Source organism: Sciurus vulgaris (genome assembly GCF_902686455.1).
Source record: "Sciurus vulgaris genome assembly, chromosome: 2".
Classification (NCBI taxonomy): Eukaryota; Metazoa; Chordata; class Mammalia; order Rodentia; family Sciuridae; genus Sciurus; species Sciurus vulgaris.
The window spans coordinates 204,046,775-204,065,664 of NC_136462.1; the positions used below are offsets into that span (position 1 = coordinate 204,046,775).

General features: G+C 59.7%; 2 protein-coding genes across 3 annotated transcripts; both read right to left on the reverse strand.

The window, feature by feature from the left end:
• Positions 1 to 72: 72 nt before the first annotated feature.
• On the reverse strand, positions 73 to 9,324 carry ZNF512B (zinc finger protein 512B). Of its 2 annotated transcripts, XM_079127600.1 has the most exons (19): positions 8,670 to 9,324; positions 8,323 to 8,448; positions 7,933 to 8,075; positions 7,490 to 7,618; positions 6,811 to 7,397; positions 6,498 to 6,724; positions 6,318 to 6,389; positions 6,072 to 6,218; positions 5,818 to 5,942; positions 5,643 to 5,735; positions 5,427 to 5,525; positions 5,179 to 5,349; positions 4,655 to 4,849; positions 4,311 to 4,412; positions 3,912 to 3,974; positions 3,325 to 3,423; positions 2,846 to 3,026; positions 2,070 to 2,203; positions 73 to 1,726 (listed from the first exon to the last, which is right to left on the reverse strand). In XM_079127600.1, the coding sequence occupies exons 1-19, from the start codon at positions 8,791 to 8,793 to the stop codon at positions 1,622 to 1,624; spliced, it is 2,922 nt and encodes a 973-aa protein (XP_078983726.1). In that variant the 5' UTR covers positions 8,794 to 9,324; the 3' UTR covers positions 73 to 1,621. The 2 variants fall into 2 exon arrangements, with proteins under 2 accessions (XP_078983726.1, XP_078983727.1); XM_079127601.1 differs by lacking the exon at positions 73 to 1,726 and having other exon boundaries at positions 2,063 to 3,026; positions 8,670 to 9,323.
• Positions 9,325 to 12,520: 3,196 nt separating this feature from the next.
• On the reverse strand, positions 12,521 to 17,789 carry SAMD10 (sterile alpha motif domain containing 10). Its single transcript, XM_079127613.1, has 5 exons — positions 17,497 to 17,789; positions 14,910 to 15,091; positions 14,647 to 14,818; positions 14,034 to 14,174; positions 12,521 to 13,888 (listed from the first exon to the last, which is right to left on the reverse strand). The coding sequence occupies exons 1-5, from the start codon at positions 17,585 to 17,587 to the stop codon at positions 13,866 to 13,868; spliced, it is 609 nt and encodes a 202-aa protein (XP_078983739.1). The 5' UTR covers positions 17,588 to 17,789; the 3' UTR covers positions 12,521 to 13,865.
• Positions 17,790 to 18,890: the final 1,101 nt, after the last annotated feature.

Sequence of the window (18,890 nt, forward strand, 5' to 3'; positions counted from 1 at the left end):
GGCGCGGTCCCGGGCGCACGCGCGCACGCGCAGGGGCCGCGTCTTAGCACAAACTCAGCCGCACAAAAGCCCTGGAAAAAGGTCAATAAACATTTATTTGATACAGTCATTTTTAATACATACAGTTGATGGCGCGTCCCCGCGCCACTCGCCAGGGGACCGGGCAGGGACGAGGTTGGGGACAGATGGTCACAAGGCGGGCAGGGCCCGAGCTCACCGTCAAAACATCTTGCAAATAAACATTTGTAGATAGAATATATATGTATATATATGGTTACAAGTGATAGCTGGAACCTGTCTTTCGAAATGCACTTGTGTGCTAAGAACCTCATTAAAAACCAAACGAAGAAACCCGAAGTTTAGGACGCAGGGCTGCCAGGCAGAAGGGTGCTTGGCTGGCCCTCCTGAACGCTAGGCCTCCAGCAGGGACTTAAGGGAAGTCCTCCCCTTCCAGAGTCTCCCTTCAGAACCACCAGAGGGACAGGAAGGCCGCAGCCACTCAGGACGCACCCTCCTCCGCCTGCAAAGAAGCTAATAAAGTGCATCCCACTTCCGTGTGAAGCTCAGCCCGTGGGCACTCTTCTGTTCTCAGGGAAGGGCGAGCACGGGACCAGAGGTAGATCTGCAGAGACCCCAACTGTCACATTCTGTCAAGGGCCCAGGGCTTGGTCCTCCAAGTTCCATGCTCACCACACCCTGGGGGCCTGCCACTCTGCTCCCTCCCAGAGGCTGTCTGTGGAGGCCAGTGGTCACCTTGTCATGTGTGGGCCACACCCTGATGCACCCCACCCAGGGCCCTGCACCCTCAGGAGGAAGGCTTTGCAGACGGCTTGCCACCGCCCCTCTCGAGCTAGTGTGGGTGGATGGGAGGGGAGGAAAGGGAAGGAGGGAGGGAGAGAGGGAGGCAGACTCCCAACCACAGCCACTCCTCAGCAGCCCCCTGCTCAACTCAAGACGCAGGGGTTAAAGTGCTAAATACTGTCACCCAGGCCCACTTCTATGCCCAGGGTTACTGGTGGAATTTGGGGGTGTCCTGGAAACTCAACCTACTCCCCCCCAAAAAAAGCCAGGCCTCCCTTCCCCCCAAGTGCCAATTACCTGAGAGGCTGGGCAGGTGGCTACACCCTGCTGGGGTCCAACCTCCACCACACGCGGGAAAGCACACTGCCCCAGAAGCCCAGCCTATCCTCTGACTCTTGACCACACTTGTCCACCTAGGCCACCATCCTCTGAGCAGGTCAAGGTGTGTGGGGTTGGGGGAGTCCACTCTCTTCACCCCTCCCAACACATCAGGCCAGGCCTGCCCAGTCTTCTCACCCCAAAAGCCCCATGGAACTGGTCTCCCTACTGCAGGGCAGGACAAACCAGCTGGAGCCCCTCCTCCCTGGGGGAAGAGGGTGTCCAGTCAATACTGTCCCCTGAGCAGCAGAGGAGCCCCAGTCACAGCCCTGGCCCAGCCCAGCCCCACCTTCGGCACCAGGAAACCCTTAGCACCAAAATGTCAGATTGTTGTGAGTTTTTGTATAAAAAACAGAATTTTAAAAAAGGTTGTTACTTGTCACAGCAACAAGACTGGCATCCACTACACCCAGGAGACACGCACACAGGCAAATATCAAAATTCACATCCTCCAGGATTGGTGAGGCTGCGCCCTCAGCCCACTCCCGCCCCCACTGGCAAATGGCCTCCATCCACAGGTCTCTGAGCATCTTCTCCCTACATGGGGCTGTAAGTGGGGCTCCCTCATCCAGGTGCCCGGGGATCCCTGATTGACCCCTGCCCTACCTGCAGATCCTGCCGTCCTCAGGGCCCTAAAGGGAGCCCTGGAGTTGCCACCTTGTCTGAGCCCCCTCCTCCCCTACTGGCCTTTGGTTCTTGTATCAAATGCCACCAGATGTACAGGAGCTGGTAAAGGGGAGGAGGGCTTCTATAGGAGCTCTGTCCCTGGGCCAGCCCTGCCCGGCAGAGGATGTTTTCCATGGGGCTCACTCCTCAGAGCTGGGCCCTTTCCACCTAGCCCTGGACCCACATGCCCCTAGCCCCAGTGAGATCCCCCTCAGGCTGCGAACCTTGGCCTGCAGTGACAGAAGGCTGGAGGCAGGAGGCAGAGCACAGGCACCTCTGGTCCTACTCCACGTGCCTGGGCAGAGCAGACAGGAAGCTGTCCCCTCCAATTTGAGGACAAGGGCCAGTGGGATGGGGCCTGAAATGCAGCAGGGATGACAGAGGATGGGGGCAGGCCCAGAGAGGTAGAACACAGAAGCGGGACCAGGGTGGGCAGGTGGCTGTCAGGTCAGCATGGCAGTGGTCAGACGGGGTCTGTCCTGGGAGGTAGCTGGGGTACTGGAGTTCCAGTGTCGGGTGGAGGCAAGGCCCAGATGGTGGCAACCAGGGATGCCCAGGTGCTCTTGTCAGTCCAGAGCCTCGGGTCACCAGGGACACCACAGCTATGGGGAGCCTGGGTGGGGACCCAGCTGGGTCTGAGGAAGCAGAGACAGGGGCCAAAGACCATCTGACTGCTGTGCACTGCAGGCCCTTGGTGCCAAAGCCCCAGACACTGCCGGGCCCGAGCGTCCTCACAGGGAGGCTGCTCCCCCACTGCACTTCCGCTGCTGCCCCTGGCACCCCTTGTGGAGCCCCACCCAGGTGTGCCCTGTACAAGGAAAGGGCCACCACCCCCACTGGACAGATGGATGGGGGGTGAGGATGGAGGACAGGAGGTCCAGAGTGGCTCCCCAACCCTGGACAGAGTGGGGCTTGGCAGGCAGTGTGGGGGTTCACTCTTAGGGTGCCTTGCCGGCTCCCACCTTCCGCCCAGTGGAGCCCCGAGACCCCTTGTCCCTGCCTCCTAAGGGCCAGTCATCCCGGCGGGGGGGCAGCTTGGGCATGGGCTCCTCGGGAGGCCGCTCCTTGGGCTTGCGGCCCCGCTTCTTCCCGCCTGCCAGACTTCGCTTCTCTTTCCTGGGCATCAAGGAGCCCTGGCTCCTGTGTTTGGGAGGTGGGTCTGCTGAGGTCCGGAACCAATTCTAGGGAGAGAAAAGCCCCAACAAGGACCTGGGACCCTGTCCACACTGTAGGTCCGGTCACCCTCAGGTCAGGTAGGCAGGCTCACACTCACAGGCAGCTCTACTCTGGCTGCCAGGTGGGGCCTGGCCTCTCAGCTTTTCCCAGGGAGCTGGACACCCCTTTGAGGAGAAACTGCCAGGCTTCTCAGTGCTGGCTACTTGCTTAGACAGACACTTTTGGGCACCCCCTTCCGCCACCCCAGCCCTTGCCCTACCCTCCTGGGCCTCCCCAGCTGCAGGCCCAGTGGTGCTCTCACACCTCTGCGTGGGTCTTGAGGATGTGGTACTTGACGCCACTTTCAGAGCTGAACTCTTTGGGACACAGCAGGCAGCGGTACTTTCCCACCAGGTGGTCCCCCTAGGAAGCAAGGCAGTGCAGTTCTTGGCTCTTGAGGGCCCCAAGCCCAGACCCGGCCCAAGCCCTCACTTCGCCACTAAAGGGGCAGGGACAGCTGGAGAATCTGGCTGTCTGTTTCAGGGACCCATAAGGGCACCCTGCAGCAGGACCACTAATTGGCTTCTGCTACAGGGGATCTGAGGGTGGGAGGGTCACAGACCTTTGCTGAGGGTCCTTACCCCAAGTTAGTGTGTCCTCTGCCCATGTCAGGGTGACCACCCTCTCATATCCACATAGACAAGGAGTACTGCCCTATGACTGGGGACTGAGTGCCCTATGACCAGGGTGTAAGGCAAGGAGGGGTCCTAGGCCAGCTGTCTGCACCAGCCTGTCTCTGGGCTCATGCATGGAAGCAGGGAAGGGTCTCACACTAACGTGGGGGAACTGATGGCAGAAGAAAGCTGGGAATGCTCAGCACCCTTTGGGCCACAGGGAGCCCCAGGACTGACCTTGCTGCAGCTGGCCAGATGGGCCTTGAGACCAGACACGCTGGAGTAGATGGCTTCACAGCACTGCAGGTGGGAGAGAGTCATGAGGGGAAGGTGCTGGGATCTCCACACAAAGGTGCACCCTGCCTCAGCCTCAGGGAGCTCTGAGCCTTTCTCTCTGGGGCAGGAGGAGGGATCTGACCCCAGGAGTCCTGGGGTCTAGGTTGGGAATGTAGGCCTGAGGCCCTCTGCTAATGGGGTCTCATGTGAGGGACCCTGTGGGACTCAGGATCAGAGGTAAGGCTGGTCAATTTGATGGGTTGCCTGCTGACAGGTCTCGGTCTCGGCTTCTGTTGCTCCCCGAAGGGCACGTCTGGACGTGAGCCCCCCTCCCCACCCGCTCAGCCTGCCCCTGCTCACATCATTAGGACAGTTTACGTGGCCTTTCGCTTTGACTTCATTCTTCCATGCCTCCAGCAGCTGGGGGTTGAGTGTGGGGAGGCCTGGCCGAGTGTAGTTGAGCTGTAAAGCCAGGTACAGTGCAGGTGAGTCCGGGCCCAGAGGTACCTATGCTCTGAGACCGTGCGCCTCAGCAGCAGCTCACTGGCCCTTCCAGAGTCAGGGTCAGCAGACAGGGGCATGGCTGTCACCAGGGACCCTGGATTGAGGCATGTCCTGCCCAGAGAAAGGAGGCCAGGGGCTTGGGGAAGCTATCAGGGAGGAATCAGGCCCATGCCCCACCCACATTTGGGTGGGCAGCTCACCCGTGCAGTCTCGGGCACGAGGTCATCCTTCATGCGCCTCTTGGTCCAGTCCCGCGCCAGCTCATCCTCTGCAATCTCCTGCAGGTGGAACACGGCCACCTGGGCCGAGGTGCGGCGGACACGCCCACTTGGGGTCCGCTCCACACCCAACAGATCCTCAGCCTCAGGGGTCTTGTCCGTGGGCTCCTCAGGGGGCTGGAGAGCAGGGTCACATGTAGCCAGGATAAGCCGCAGAAGCAGGACAGCCAGAGATGGCAGGTCAGGGTCAGCAAGAGATGTAGGCCACGTGTGGCCCCTGCAGACGCAGGGACCCAGGGTGCATACAGGTGTGCAGGGGATGGGGACAACACAGGCATCCCCAAGGAAGATGGGACACAGGGGTTCTGGGTGCCCACCCTTCTGTCCACTGGGATGTACGTGACTTACAGGGAGGGGGATCACACATATGGTGGCAGGAAGGAGCACTGTGTTACAGCACAGGCCACCGGAGAGCCACAGGAGCACGAGGACTGCAGGCCACTCACCGGGGCCGAGTGCTCCGAGCGCACGTGGTAGTCGTGACCAGCCTTGGAGCGGTAGGTCTTGCCGCAGTGGGCACAGGGGAAGGAAGGGCTGTCTACCTCGCAAGGCGGCTTCCCACAGCGCCGCTGGTGGTACTGATAGCCCATGAGGCTGGAGAAGGCGGCCCCGCAGCCCTGGGGGTCCAGGTCCGTGGTCAGTAGGCAGCCAGAGAACCCCGAGTCCCATGCCTATAGGTGCTCCCCACACTGACCTCCTGGGGGCAGCGCAGCCGCCCCATCTGCTTCAGCACCTTGCGCAGCCTCTCTCGTTCCTCCTGCTCCCCGCCCTCAGAAGCCTCAGTGGCAGCAGGCTGAAAACGGTAAGCCGGGCGGTTGGGACCACTGGGGTCCAAGATCAGGCAGGGGGAAGCATCAGGCGGGTGAGGTCCGTGGTCGGAGGAGGCAGCACTGGGCTGCTGGCAGCATACCTTGGCACTGTGCTCAGCCATGGTGTGGTAGTTGAGGCCAGCCTTGGATTTGAACTGCTTCCGGCAGTGCTGGCACTTGAGCGCATCCTGCAGCTGCAGAGACAGCCCGCCGTGAGAAGCCAGGCATGGCAAGGCGTGGCAAGGGCGCCCACTGGTGGTGCCCCCGGCAACTCACCTTCTGACACACCTCCATGTGCTTCTTGAGTCCCACAAGGGTCTTCCGGGTGACCACGCTGCAGGTGGGGCAGACGGCCTCGCCCCGTTCGTGGATGGCTCGCTGCCACTGCTCCTCAGGGCCACCTGTGGGGCAGGGCTGGGGCCTCAGAGGCTGGTGGAGGCTCCTGGATGCCAGGGATAGCACCCAGGCTCCACAGTCAGCCTCCATGCCTGAGACCCGCCCCGGCTCCCCCCACCCCCTGACAGCCCCACCTGGGGCCATGTGAGTCACAGGAGCTGGTGCCTCCTTGCTGACAATGGTGGGGGTGGTCGGCACCTTCTTCCGCACATCCTCAGGACCCAGCCCCTCCTGCTTCTTGGAGCGGTGAACGCGGGCCTTGTCCTCAGCTTTGGCCAGGCCTGTGTGCACAGATGGGTGGGCAGGGAGGTGTGGGCTGAGTGCAGGCACACACGTGGAAGCAGCCAGCACCAGAGATGCCCAGCAGGCTGGAGTCTCACCTTTGAGCCCAAAGGTCCCTGAGATGGACGGCTGCTCCCCTGTAAATTTCTTGGGTGTTTTTTGTTTCCTTCCTGACTCGGGGGAGAGAAAACAAGGGCCAAAATTCTGGTCAAATAACCATCTGGAGAACAGAGCCCCACTACCCCATCCCCGGATTTTCCCCAGGGCTCTCATCTTACTATGCTTTGTGCGCTCGGGGTCTTCCTCAGGTGCGGGCACAGGGCCTGCAGACCGCACTGCCTCCCTGCCCACTGAGGGTCTGCCACCCAGCAGCAGGGAGCTACTGCTGGGGTCTGTGCTCAGCTGGAAGGCCATGCTCTGGTCGGGGGTAGATGGGCTGAATTCCCCATTCTCTGGCCTGGACTGCTTTTGTGGGATGGGGCAGATGTCCAGGCTGTCTGCGGCCCTGCAGAGGAGGTGAGGTGAGGTCAGACAGCCAGCCCTGGCCTGGACCCCAGGTGTGTGTGAGGATACTCAGGTGAGCTCCTGTACCTTTTCTTACCGCTGCTCTTCCCAGCAGCACGAGGTGTTTTGTTCTCAGACTTGGTCAGCAGCACCATTTTGCAGGTTGGTGTGTGTCTGCTGATGGCAATGGGCCTGCTGACCGGCACTGGCTTGCTGACCACAACAGGCCTGCTGACCGGCACTGGCTTGCTGACTGGCACAGGTTTTGTAATTGTTACCAGCTTGGTAACTGGGATGGGCTTGGTGACTGGCACAGGCCTAGTGACTGGCATGGCCTTGGTGACTGGCAAGGGTCTGCTGACCGTGACAGGCTTGGTGACCGGCATGGGCCTAGTGACTGGCAAGGGTCTGCTGACTGTGACCGGCTTGCTGATGCCAACGGGTCTGCTGACTCCCACAGGCTTGCCCATAGCAACAGGCTTGCTCACTCCAATAGGCTTGCTGACCCCAACAGGCCGGCTGATGGAGACCGGCCGGCTGACTGCGCCAGGCTTGGGGGCAGGCAGGGGACGGTCCATGTGATTCCAAATCCGATGTTTCTCCAGCTGGGTCTTGGAGGTGAATGCAGCCTCGCAGAAGGGGCAAGGGAAAGCCAGCCTATCTGAGATGGCACCCTGGGCAGGGAGGGCAGGTATGGGATGGGGCCCCAGGGTCTCTGCCCAGGCACACCCCCAGGCCACCTCCTCCCTGACCCACAGCCCCTTACCCCCTGGCAGCGCTGGTAATGATACTTGAGCCCGTAGATGCTGGGGAATTCTAGCCAGCACCCTGAGTTGGGACATTTCACCCTGGAGTGAGCTTTGAATTCATCTTTCCACTGGTCCATGAGGGAGATCTGGGCATGAAGAAATGGCGGGGCTGCTGCTTCTCATCCACTGAGGCCTCAACCCACCAAGCCCCAGACTTGGAACCCTCCCTGGGCTACAGGGCACAGAGGCAGCACAAGCCCCTCAACCTCCAGACCACGGCAAGAATTCAAGCCAAGCTCCAGATCTGTGCTGGGCTACACAGCTGTCAGCAGTAAGGCCCCAGGCCACACCCTGAAACTTGGAGCTGACTGGAGAGGTGCAGAGGGGCAGATAGGGGCAGGGCAGTGGCCTCCACAGACAGACCCAGCATGAGCCCCACCCCTGCCCTCAGGGAGCTCACAGGAATGTCTCGCAGGGCTTGGTTCTCAGCCTTTGGCCGCCCCTTTTTCTTCCCTTCCGTCCGGTCGCTGGCTGGACTTCCTGGGTCAAAGCAGAGAGGAGCCTGGCCAGATACTGTCTGTCCACTATGGACCACGGGCATCCCTATAGCATATGGGGCAGCAAGGCTCAGAGGCTGCAGTGTGGCTGGCACAAGGAGGGCAGGGCCACCGTGAGCCTGGGCTCACCAAGGCCAAGGCATGGGGCAGGGGCCCTGCCAGCCTAGGACAAGAACCCAGGCCCAAGCTATGTCCAAAATAGCCTCCACCCTAGAAAGGCCCTCAGTACTCAGACAGTGGAAGGTAGCCTACTCTGTGACCCTCTAGAATTGATTTGGGTCCTGGCTCCTCACCCAGCTTTGGTGAGTCCTGCAGCATGGGAAGTCGGACCTCCTTCCGGCTGCCACCCTTCCCAGGTCCACTTCTGCTGGACCCCTGGAGCCGGCGGCCTCCTCCAACACAGAAGGGATCTGTCATTTCTGCAGGGTAAGTACAGAGACCTGAGTCCCAATAGGTCCAACTCAGGACTTGCAGTGGGACTGCCGTGGAGCCTGCCCCCCAACAGGCTTGCTCTGGCCAAGGAGCCTGCCCTCCTGGTCTGTCACAGGGAAGCAAGTGATGGGGTTTCTGACTCAGGGGACGGGCTGCACAAGGTCTCCCCCAACAATCCAGAAAGCACAACCAGTGTGGAGACCCTCACCAGCTTTGACAGCCTCCCTCTCAATGTCAGACTCACAGTCCCAAAGTGTGCTGAGGATCAGGCATCGGGTAGGGCATGTCCCCAGGAGAGGTGGCCTGTGCAGGAGGAAGGAGGCTGACCACATCCCTCCTAAGGGGCCAATTATGGCACCAGCAACAGCTGCTGGCTCACAAGCCGCCAAGCATTGGCACCTTGAGGGTAGCTTCCCCCTCAAGGGCCTCACCAGTGACCACTCAGACCCCAAGCAAAGCCAACCTACCCAGGTGGGCACCCTGGATCCTTCTCCCCAGATACCCAAAATGGTCCAGGTGGGTGCTGAGGGACCCGGGGGTCCTCCTTAAACACATGCAACCCCTCTCTGGTGGGCAGATTGAGGGCCACTGGCATCTCCTGGTCCCTGAGTTTCCTGACCATCCAGTCTGGCCCACTTCTCAGCCTTGATGCAGGGTTCCTGGGTCACTGACCACTGGCTGGCTGACCTCTGCTCCCCCTACAACAGATCCCCTCCCACTTCAGCTAAACAAGGTCAGCACCAGCAGTAGAGGCCCAGGCTCCAGAGCCCACCAAGACACCTGCCAGGAAGAACCCTATTGTCCAAGGCTGGGCTTCCAGGGGCCTGTCCTGGGAGTCACCAGGCCGTCAGGTCCTCCCACAGAGACACCTGAGCCACAGAAGGGGGCGGTACCAGGGCGCAAGGTGTGAGCAGGGGAGCCCTCCTCTGACAATTTCTGATCAACTCAGATCAGAGGTCATGGGAAGGGGTTGGTGTGTCCGTGTCCGGGAGGGCTGCGGTCGGAGGTCGGGACAGCCACTGCCACTGCGAACCGTGATGCCAGCGTCCTGGGCCTGGGGGGCGGGAGGGTCCGAGGTCAGCCAACAAACTTCTCAGGGAGTCCTCACTTTGCAATTTCAAAGGAAGACGGCGGCATGAGTCATGCCCCCGACCCGCGGCCTGGCTGCGGGCGGTCGCCCTTTCCAATCTCTCCAACGCGGGGCACGAACCCGGGCTGGGGGCCCGGCCGCGGCGGCGCGACCCCTCCGCCCTGGGCCGCGGCCGGCGCAGGACGCCGCGGGGCTGGCTGGCGGGGCCGCGGCGGGCGGCGGGGCCCTCTGCGGAGGCCGGCGGCCGGCGGCGCGGCGCGGCCAGGTGAGGGCGGCCGGGGCGCGCGGCGGGAGCGGCCGCCACCCACCTGTCACTCGCCGGCGCGGGCGCGGGCCTCGGCCTGGCCGGAAGGGCGGCCGCGCGGGGGGGCGCCGGCGGCGAACCAAAATGGCGACTTTTTCCGCGCAGGCGGCGGCGGGGCGCGGGGCGGCGGCCGGACGCGGGGCGGCGGCGGCGGGGCGGCGGCGGGCGCTTACCTGCGGCGCCCAGCGGGCTGCGGCCGGGCCGGGCCGGGCCAGGGCGCGGGCGCGGGTCCGGGCGGCGCAGGCTGCGCGCCGCTGCGCACATGCGCGCTCCCGCCCCTCCCACCTTTGACAGTTTTACTGCGGGGGGAGGGGGCGAACTCTCGCGGTATTCCTGCCGCGCTCCGCGACGGGGAGGGGGCGCGCCGGCCCGCCTGCTCGGCCCGGCCGGGGTCCGCCGCCGCCGCGGCCGGCCGGGCGCCGGAGGCTGCCGTGCGTCCGCGGGGGGGCGGCGTCTGCGGACCGTGGGGTAAACCGAGGCACGGCCGGGGCGCACGAACTAGCCGGCAGGTGCGGCGGGCAGTTCGGAGAAGCCTCGCTGGGCAGGACTCTGACCTCCTCCACCCGGCCGCCGGGCCGGCGGGCGAGATCCGGCCTCTCTCCAGCTGGCCCCGTGGCCCCCTGTCAGGGCCACGTAGCTTTATCGGCGTTTCTGACCATCGGATCAACCTCTTGCAGTGCTGTGCGCAGGGACCTAGGCCAGCAGCCAGCGCCCAGCTTGCCCTGGAGCCTGGGTGTCTGCTGGTGACTCTCCCTGTGGGAGCTGGTGGGGAGGTAGAGTGTGACAGGAGGCAGGTAAGAGACACTAGTCTCCTCTAAGAGAATGCAGAGTCGCTGTCTCCTGCTCACATCGCCCTTCTGCCAGGGAGGAACTCCAGGGAGAGGAGGCTGGGTTTTCATTTTGTGTCCACAATGCTATTGAAATATTTTTTATTATGTACATGTATTACTTTTACAATTAAAGCTGACTTAAAAGTTTTTAATGCCCCTTTCTTGCATTCCACAAACATTGTGAGCTCCTTGAAACTAGTGTGGGCTGGAAATCGTTAGTTGGGAAATGGAGTTACAAGGTAGGTCTCTTCCCTGGGGCCCTTTCTGCCCAGCACCCTCTGCCCTGCCCTGCTCTTTGTGTTCGGCTCTTCTCGAGGGACCTGGAGATCTAGTTTGCCTCAGGCCTGCACAGAACACTGGCCTGGAGGCAGAGGCCAGGTGCTGAGCCCTCTGTGGAGGGGTCAACCAGTTAAGCCTTCCCTTGGAAATCTGAGCCAGAGAGGCCAGGGTATGACATCCTTCCCTCCTTGACCATCCCCACTGTAGGGGCAGAGGGACCAGCAAGATGCTGGGAAGGGTCACGTGTGTTCCCCGAGGTGTGTCAAGGCTGTCAACTCCCCTGTGCAAATGGGATGTGTCAGTATCCACAGGTGTGTCCAGATGATCATGTGTCAGGAAGGATCCATCCTTGCACATCACTCGTGGCATATCTGTGTGTTCCGTACCAGGCAAGATCAGTGCTTGTGCCTGAATGTTAGTATCCTGGCACCTTGAGGTCAGGTGCATGGTAGGTAGTATCTGAATCTTAGCATGTGTATACAGGCTATGGCATGTTCATGTGTGAGTGACTGTGTGTCAAGATGTGAGGACCAACAGTTTTTCACGTGTATCTAGATGTCAGGGTGTTGTGTAATATAACTGGGTTTGTATTGGGGCTGTGCTGTCCTGTTTCTGTATGTTAGGGTGTCATTGTTGTGCATCAGTATTTCTGTGTTTGGGTAATTATATGTGTGTGGGGGTGTTGTTAAATATACCTGTGGGTATCATTGTGTCTGGCCAAATTCACAAGTGTGTTTTGTGTTGGGGCACATAGTGCATGTCTGGATGTGTCATTGCATCTGTGTTACTGTTCCTGTTGTGTATCTGGCTGATGAGTGGGTGCCATGGTATTTGTGCTGCTTGTCAGGCGTTGCCCTGTGTGGAAGGTTGAATGGTGAGCCCCCACAGAAGACCATTTCAGAATGTTGAATGTGAGAGTGAACATTCCTTATTTAGAATATGGGTCTTTGCAGATGTGAGTAAGGATCTAGAGATGAAATCAGCCTGGGTTACCCAGGTAGGCCCTAATCCAAGCATCCTTACAAGAAGGAGACAGGGAGATTTGACAGACAGAAGAGGGGTAATAAAATCACAGAAACAGATGGGAGCGGTGTGTCCTTGAGCCCAGTAATCCCAGATGGCAACCAGAGGCTGGAAGAGCAAGGAAGGATCCCCTTCTGCACTCAGGAAGGGAGTATGACTTGACCTTTAGAACTGAATTCCTTTCTCCCTTCTGATCCAACACATGTCCTTGAGTAAGCTAAGCACACACACTACCTATATGCTACCTCTACACCCTGAATCAAGTTCTCTCTTTGAATTCACTCAGTAGATGCTCCTTTGTTGCAGAAGCCCCAGGAACCTCACACACCATGTGTCTGGCTATTGCTCTGAGCGTGTCAGGGGTCTTGTGTCCCATCTCTGGGTGCCATTCACCAAGTGTGTCTACCTGATGCCTCTTGTCCCAGAAGTCCTGGGGTTGTCGGGCAGCCCCTCCAGGAAGGGACACCACTGCCCTCTGGTGGTCCTGGAGCCAGGCTGTTGGGCTGGACACCCCTTCCTCCCAGACCTAGCTGTTGGCACTTGAGAACAGGTTTATTTCTGATTTTTTTGTCAGAATATAAAAAAGTGAATGAAAAACAAGGAAGACAGTACAGGAGCACAGGGTGGGCCACACAGGAGGGGAAAGGCAGAGATGGGCCTTCTGGCTGAAGGCCTATAGCACAAGGTTTTGGGGGATGCTCAGGGCAGCCAGACATGACAAGGGGGCTCCCTGTGAGTGCAGACGCATGGGATGGGAGGCACCAGACCAGTTGCCCAAATTCACTCAGGACCTGCAGTGACCAACCCTGAGTCCTGAGGCCAGCTCAGGTCACAGAGAGAGGACTGGAGACAGCCTCAACTGTCCCTGAGATTTTCAGAGTCCCCGGGGGCATGGGAAGAGGCAGAGGAGCAAGAGGGTGTGGGCTGCCAGGGCCGCCCTCACTGTCCCTCTGCCGGGCAGCACCAGCCCCAGACCACCCAGGGAGGGGTTGCTCAGGCATCTGGTGGCAGAGGTGGGATGCAGTCCTCAGGACAGTCTCTTCTATGAATCCAGGTTTTCTTGGGACAGCAGCAAGTGCGATGATCTCTTGAAGGTGCTCTCCAAGTGCAAGTACACAGGGAAGATGCTGGAAAACCAGACTTTCCCAAAGGTAGGCCCAGAGCACCACTGAATCCGGCAGGCTCAGGGCGTGGAGTCGCCTGCACAGGGCTGCTGTCCTCACTGTGCTGTGCTGTCTCTGGGGCTGGGACATCCAGGGCCTCTCAGCCTCAGTGCTCACAAATACATGCAGATGCAGTCAGGGTGGCTACAGAATTAGCAAGGTGCTCCGCGTGGGTCCCTGCCTGGCTGTGCTGATGACTGTTACTCTGGACATGGGTTGTGTCTACTGGGTCCTGGCGGGGGCAGGGGGAAAACACAGGCCAAGGGAGCCAAGGCAGTTTGTCCCACTGTGTGGCTGGCCTGGCAATTCTGTGAGGATGCAGAACTGGACAAGTGAGCAGAGAAATGCATGACTCAGGCAAAGGAGGACGGTCACATAGTAAAGGGAACATAAATAAACAGACTCCCTGGGAGTCTGGGGGTCATTTGAACCCCACTCTGGCTCCAGGTAGCTGCCCCACATGTTCCAGCAGCGCCAGGGGATGGGCTTATGTCCCAGGAGGAGGGGCCACAGATAAGCAGCCCAGGCCAGGCCACGGCCTGATTGTGCAATCACAGGTGCCTGAAGGTGGTGGTCCTGCCTGTCCACTAGGCTGGACTTGGCCACCATAGTATCCTGTGGGGTCCGAGAGGGTACGTGGGGCCAGCTTGTCTTCATTCTTGGCCGTGGCCTGTGGTCACAGTGCTGGGGTCTGGGGTTCAAGCCTTGGCAGCGGCTAGGATATATTTCCAAAGGAAGCTGTAGGATGCATGGAAGTAAGGGAGGGGCAGGTCCCTGCCCCAACCCAGGATGGTCCTTACTGGGGCTCCCAGGCACCCCCCAGCAGCAAGCCACTTACCTGCACCCTCAGTGCCCATCCCCCATCCTGGCTCCTCCCACTGACCTTGGCTGAGCAGCTGCAGGCTCCGGCCCTCTTCTCGCACCTGTAGGCGGAGCACCTGCTGCAGTACTTCTTGCCTCTGGGCCTCCTGCACCAGCCCCATCCTCTGTAGCTTCTCTGCATTTAGCCGCAGTAGGGCTCTGCCTAGGAGAGGGAAGAGGGCCCAGCAGAGGCCATCAGAGGCTGAGGCGGGAGGATCACAAGTTCCAGGGCAGCCTGGGCAATTTAGCAAGATTTTGTCTCAAAATAAAAAATAAAAAGGGCTGGGGATGTAGCTCAGTGGGGGGGTATCTTTGGGTTCAATTCCCAGTACCTCCCCCCGCCCCCCCCCACACAAAGAATAAAAGGAAAAGAACAAAAGAAGGGACACAGGGAGTCTCAGAGAAAGATTCAGAGAGACTTGGAGGGAGAAGCAGAGGGAAAGTTATGATAAGCAGATGGAGGCCAAGTAGAAGGTGCCAGATGAAGACAGTGCAGACGGGGGGGGGGGGGGGGGGGGGACGACAAGGACTTCAGGGAAGCACCTACAGGTGGAGACAACTGCAGAGTGGAGGCACTTGGTAGGGCGGAGGCTCTCTGGGCATCCAACCCCTGCCCTGACCAGGTCCCACCGTACCAGTGATGGCGTGCTGGGAGAAGGCCTCGACGTAGACGAGGTAGTTGTGGGGACAGTGTTTCTTAAGCCACTTGCAGACGTCCTGCTGGCTCCAGAGGACCACAGGCCGTGTCAGGCCACCCAGTGAGGGGCTTGTGTGGTACAGGCCGTAGTGGTCAGAGTACAGCCGGCCCTGCAGGGGAGGCGGGTGGCAGATAGAGGGAGAGTGGCAAAGCAGGGAAGGCAGGGGCTGAGGTGGGTGGGGTGGGTGGCTGGGTGGGTACCTGGGGAGCCTCTGTCCCAGGCTGCTGCAGGAGTTTGATTGGCCTGTTGCTGGAAGCCCTCTGGCTACGGGAGTCATGCCATGTGAGGCTGGTGCCTGGTGTTCGAGGCAGGTGGCAGGGTATGCTCTCGGCTGACACGGTGTGCTCCAGGAGAGTCCGGCAGAAGCTGAAGTGGGCAGTGGCTGTGTGCAAGGGTGCCTGGTCAGAGTGGTCAGAAGCAGGACCAAAGTCTCCTTTCACCAAAAGCCAGCTCCTTGCCTAGCCTATTTTCCCTCTACTGATGAGGGGCATGTCAAGTCCCCAAAGGCAGAAGAAAATGTGCAAGAGCTGGTTGTAAGGATTCCCCTTCCTAACCCCAAGATGCAGAGCTGGAAACATCTCTTCCCTTGCAAGCCTGCAGCCTGCACACCAACAGGCAGGATGGGTTCTGCTAGATTGGAAGACATGACTCCCAGGGAGCCTGAGACATTGAAAGGAGCGGACTTGGATGTCTGACGAATAAATGACAAGCCCCTAGTGGATGGCAAGCCAAAAAGACATAAGTGTCACGAGAACGCTGCACCAAGGAGATAAGACACCATCTGGACCAGAATTGGAAACAAGCCAAGAAAAAGGGTATATAAACTCCCCTCTCAGACAGCTCCTCGGCTCAGCCCAGATCTCCTGACAAATCCACATCAGCCAGGTTCATGAGCCCCACGGATCATCCACCCGTCAAGACTGCCGAGACTCCGCTGCTCTGACGGCTTCACGACCAGTGGAGCCTGCCCGTCCTCGATTCCCAGACCATCGGCCAGAGGGAGTTCAGAGGCCTGCCGTCGTCTTCTCTCCGACTAAGATAACGTTGCATTCGGGGTCGTCGGAACCGACAAGGCAGAGAGGACTTTGGACTATTTGATTGAGGTGTGTTTATTTGCCATTCGATTTGATTGATGTGTGATATTAGAAAGATTAAGGTTTGTGTTATCCCGAGTGTATCAAATAAAGCCAATTTGTTTGGAACCGAATTCTAGTCACTCGCCTCTCTGCCACTCATGACAGACATATAACCAGGTGAGGGGCTGTCCTAGGACCATCCAGACCTTATGCACACAAGCCTCACACACATCATACTAGATGCGTGTACACACAGAACACATCTTTGAGGAAAAATTCTGGCTCCTGGGTCCTTAGAGAATTTACTTCTTCTGTGGTGGAGAAGTCTGGCTGAGGTTCCTGCCTGCCCATCAACACTGAAGGCACCCAGTTTATACAGCCATACCTGGCATTTGAGGCTTGGCTCCTGCCTGGCTGAGCTCACCAACTATGACTCATGGACAAAAAGGCCTGAACTGGGAAAGCTGGCAACTGGAACTCCCAAACACACACAGGCTTGCCGGCTCTGCTGCTTCCACAGGGCCCAACCAGGACAACAGTGTGACTGGCAGGTGCTCACCAAAAATGGCTGGTCAGCACAGCCGCATGAGGCCCTCTTCCCACACCGACTTTGTCACACCCTGTTTACTGTTCCGACCATCTCTGGGGTCACTGCTGACAAAAGTCTGGGAAGGGTGACTGGTCTTGGTAGGACCTCTCCCACTGGGGGTGGGATCCCTACCCTAAGGCTTGCCCAGGTCTTGGTGCACATGAGGGACCCCATAAATGTTGTGAATGGTGTCTTAGGGAGGGGATAAAGGAAGGTGGGCTCAGATTCTCCTAAGTCTCTACAGCATCCAGGCACTGGGTGGGCAGGCAGGATGAGATTCCCGTGACCCACCCACGGTGGTGGCATGAGATCCTCTTTCCCAGACAGCCATCCCTTCCACACTGGGGTAGGGTTTGGTGGTGTCTAGGAGGTATAAGTAATGAGGGTACCCATTCTACTCCCCACACTCCCAGCTCGGTAGGACTACTGAGGCTTAGTTTCCTCCTCCCCCATTTTTGCAACTTTGAACTGAACTCTTGGTGACTCTAAATTTGAGGTCTAAGGTCAGACAAAGGGTGTGTGGCTATTGCCCTGAAGTGACTTCTAATACTGTGGGGAAAGACTGATTCTGAATCTGCACCTTCCAGGAGGCAGGCACGGTTGACTCGGGTCTCCTAAGGGCCTTTGCCCTGGAGCAAGAGCAGCTCTGGAGACCCAGTCAGACACTTCTGCCCCTGCCGCACCTGCCAGGCCAGTGGGGCCCCGCCCATTTCCTGCAGGCAGTACTTAAGAATGGGTCCCTCCCTGTCCCAACGTCAGAACCAAAGGGAAATCTGGGGTTATGACCCCGACCCCTTGTCGGCCCCACTGCCAGGGGGAGGGTTTTCTCTGCCTTCGGACGAAAAGGGTGACCCCACTGTGCCGCCAGCATGGACACAGAAGCCCTGGGCCGGCATCCCCGACCCCAAGTCAAAGTCGCGCTGATCCCCAAGGCCTGAGGTTGACCAACCCGTCCCCCATGGCGCAGGACAAAGGCCACCGGACCCCGTTAGGCCAGGACGCCCCCCGCAGTTGTCGATGCTTTAAGTCCTCAGGGTCTAGCCCCCCACCCCCACCCCCTTGCCTCTTGGTTCCCTATACCCCAGCCCGCGACATTCCTGTGTCCAGTCCAGCCCCGCTCACCGTCCACATCCCGGCGCTCCCCTAAGCCCGCGCGCACAGCCCCGGCGCGGCCTCCCGGGGGGCTCAGCTTGGACCTCAGCTCGGTGAACATGGGGCCCGCGGGTGCCGGGCCCGCGCACACGCCCCTCACTGAGTGCAGGGCGGCCAGTGTGGCCCGCGGGCAACGCGCGTCACCGTCCCGCCCCGCCTGCGCCGATCCCGCGCCCGAGCCGGTCCCGGCGGCCGGCGAGTCTGCGCGGCGAGGCACCTGCCGCCGAGCCCTGTGCGCCGGGCGCGCTCCGGGAGCCCGGAGGTGTGTCGGCGGCGCGCGGGCTGCTCTTGCGGAGGGTGTCCGCCAGGGCAAAAGGCTCCGGTCCGCACCTGGGCACAGACCACCTGCTGAAGGTCCTCTGAGGCAGGGAAGCGAAGAGCTGTGGGTTCCCCATGTGTTGGGGAATGCAGGTCCCGTACCTACTCCTGGGGTTTTCTACCCACGGAGATCCTGGCCAAGGTGGGACCAACACTTCCCGCTCTCCCATCTCGTGAATTAGTCCTTCCCCACCACCCCGCACCAACTGGGGATTGAACTCAGGGTCTTTGCCCATGCTAGACAACCTCCCTGCCACTGAATTACACCCCCAGCCCTTTTAATACTTCTATAATTTTGCATTTGGACTGGGGATGTAGCTCAGGGGTTCAGGATGTCCTTGGAACTGGTGATCCTCCTACTTCAGCCTCTTGAGTAGCTCGAATTACAAGGCGTGCATCTCCGCTCTAGGCTACTGACTTTCTTTAGCGGGGCACACTTCTGATCCCTGAGGTCTCTCCTTCAAATGGGTTCCTGCTTCCCTGGTTTCCCGGAAAAGCCAGCTTGACCCTCAATCTCACCGCATCTGTGGACTCCCTTGTGACTCTTCCCTTCCCTGTGTAACAAGCCCCTGAATCTGGCTTCGTGCTCGATAACCGAAAATGGGGTTGGCTGGAGAGGGTGGAGAGGAGCTCCAAGGACTGTGAGAGGCAGGGCTGAAGTATTTGCTCCAGGACCCCACTGAGAAGGGCTGAGTGTGAAAGTGTGTTTGCCTGGTCCAGCGAAAGGCCAGGTTGCCACCGACCGTTTTTGCCTGCTCTGCCCAAGAACGTGGTTGCGCTCCCTAGGTGTTGGTGGGGTTGGTGTCTCGTAGTAGGGACAGAAGTAGAGGCAGAGTTGCACTTGGATAGGTAAAAATGTGTGCAGAGTATAGTGGGGCACGTCCATCCAAGGCAAGAGCACAGCGGGGTCCGCGCATGTCTGTAACGCCAGCCGACACACCGGAAGGGTGCTTTCACTTGTTTCCCTCGGCCGTGCAGGAGCGCCGGTGCCCGAGTGGGGCCAGGGACCTGGGCGCAAAGCGCGCAGGGTCTGCACAGGGCGCACG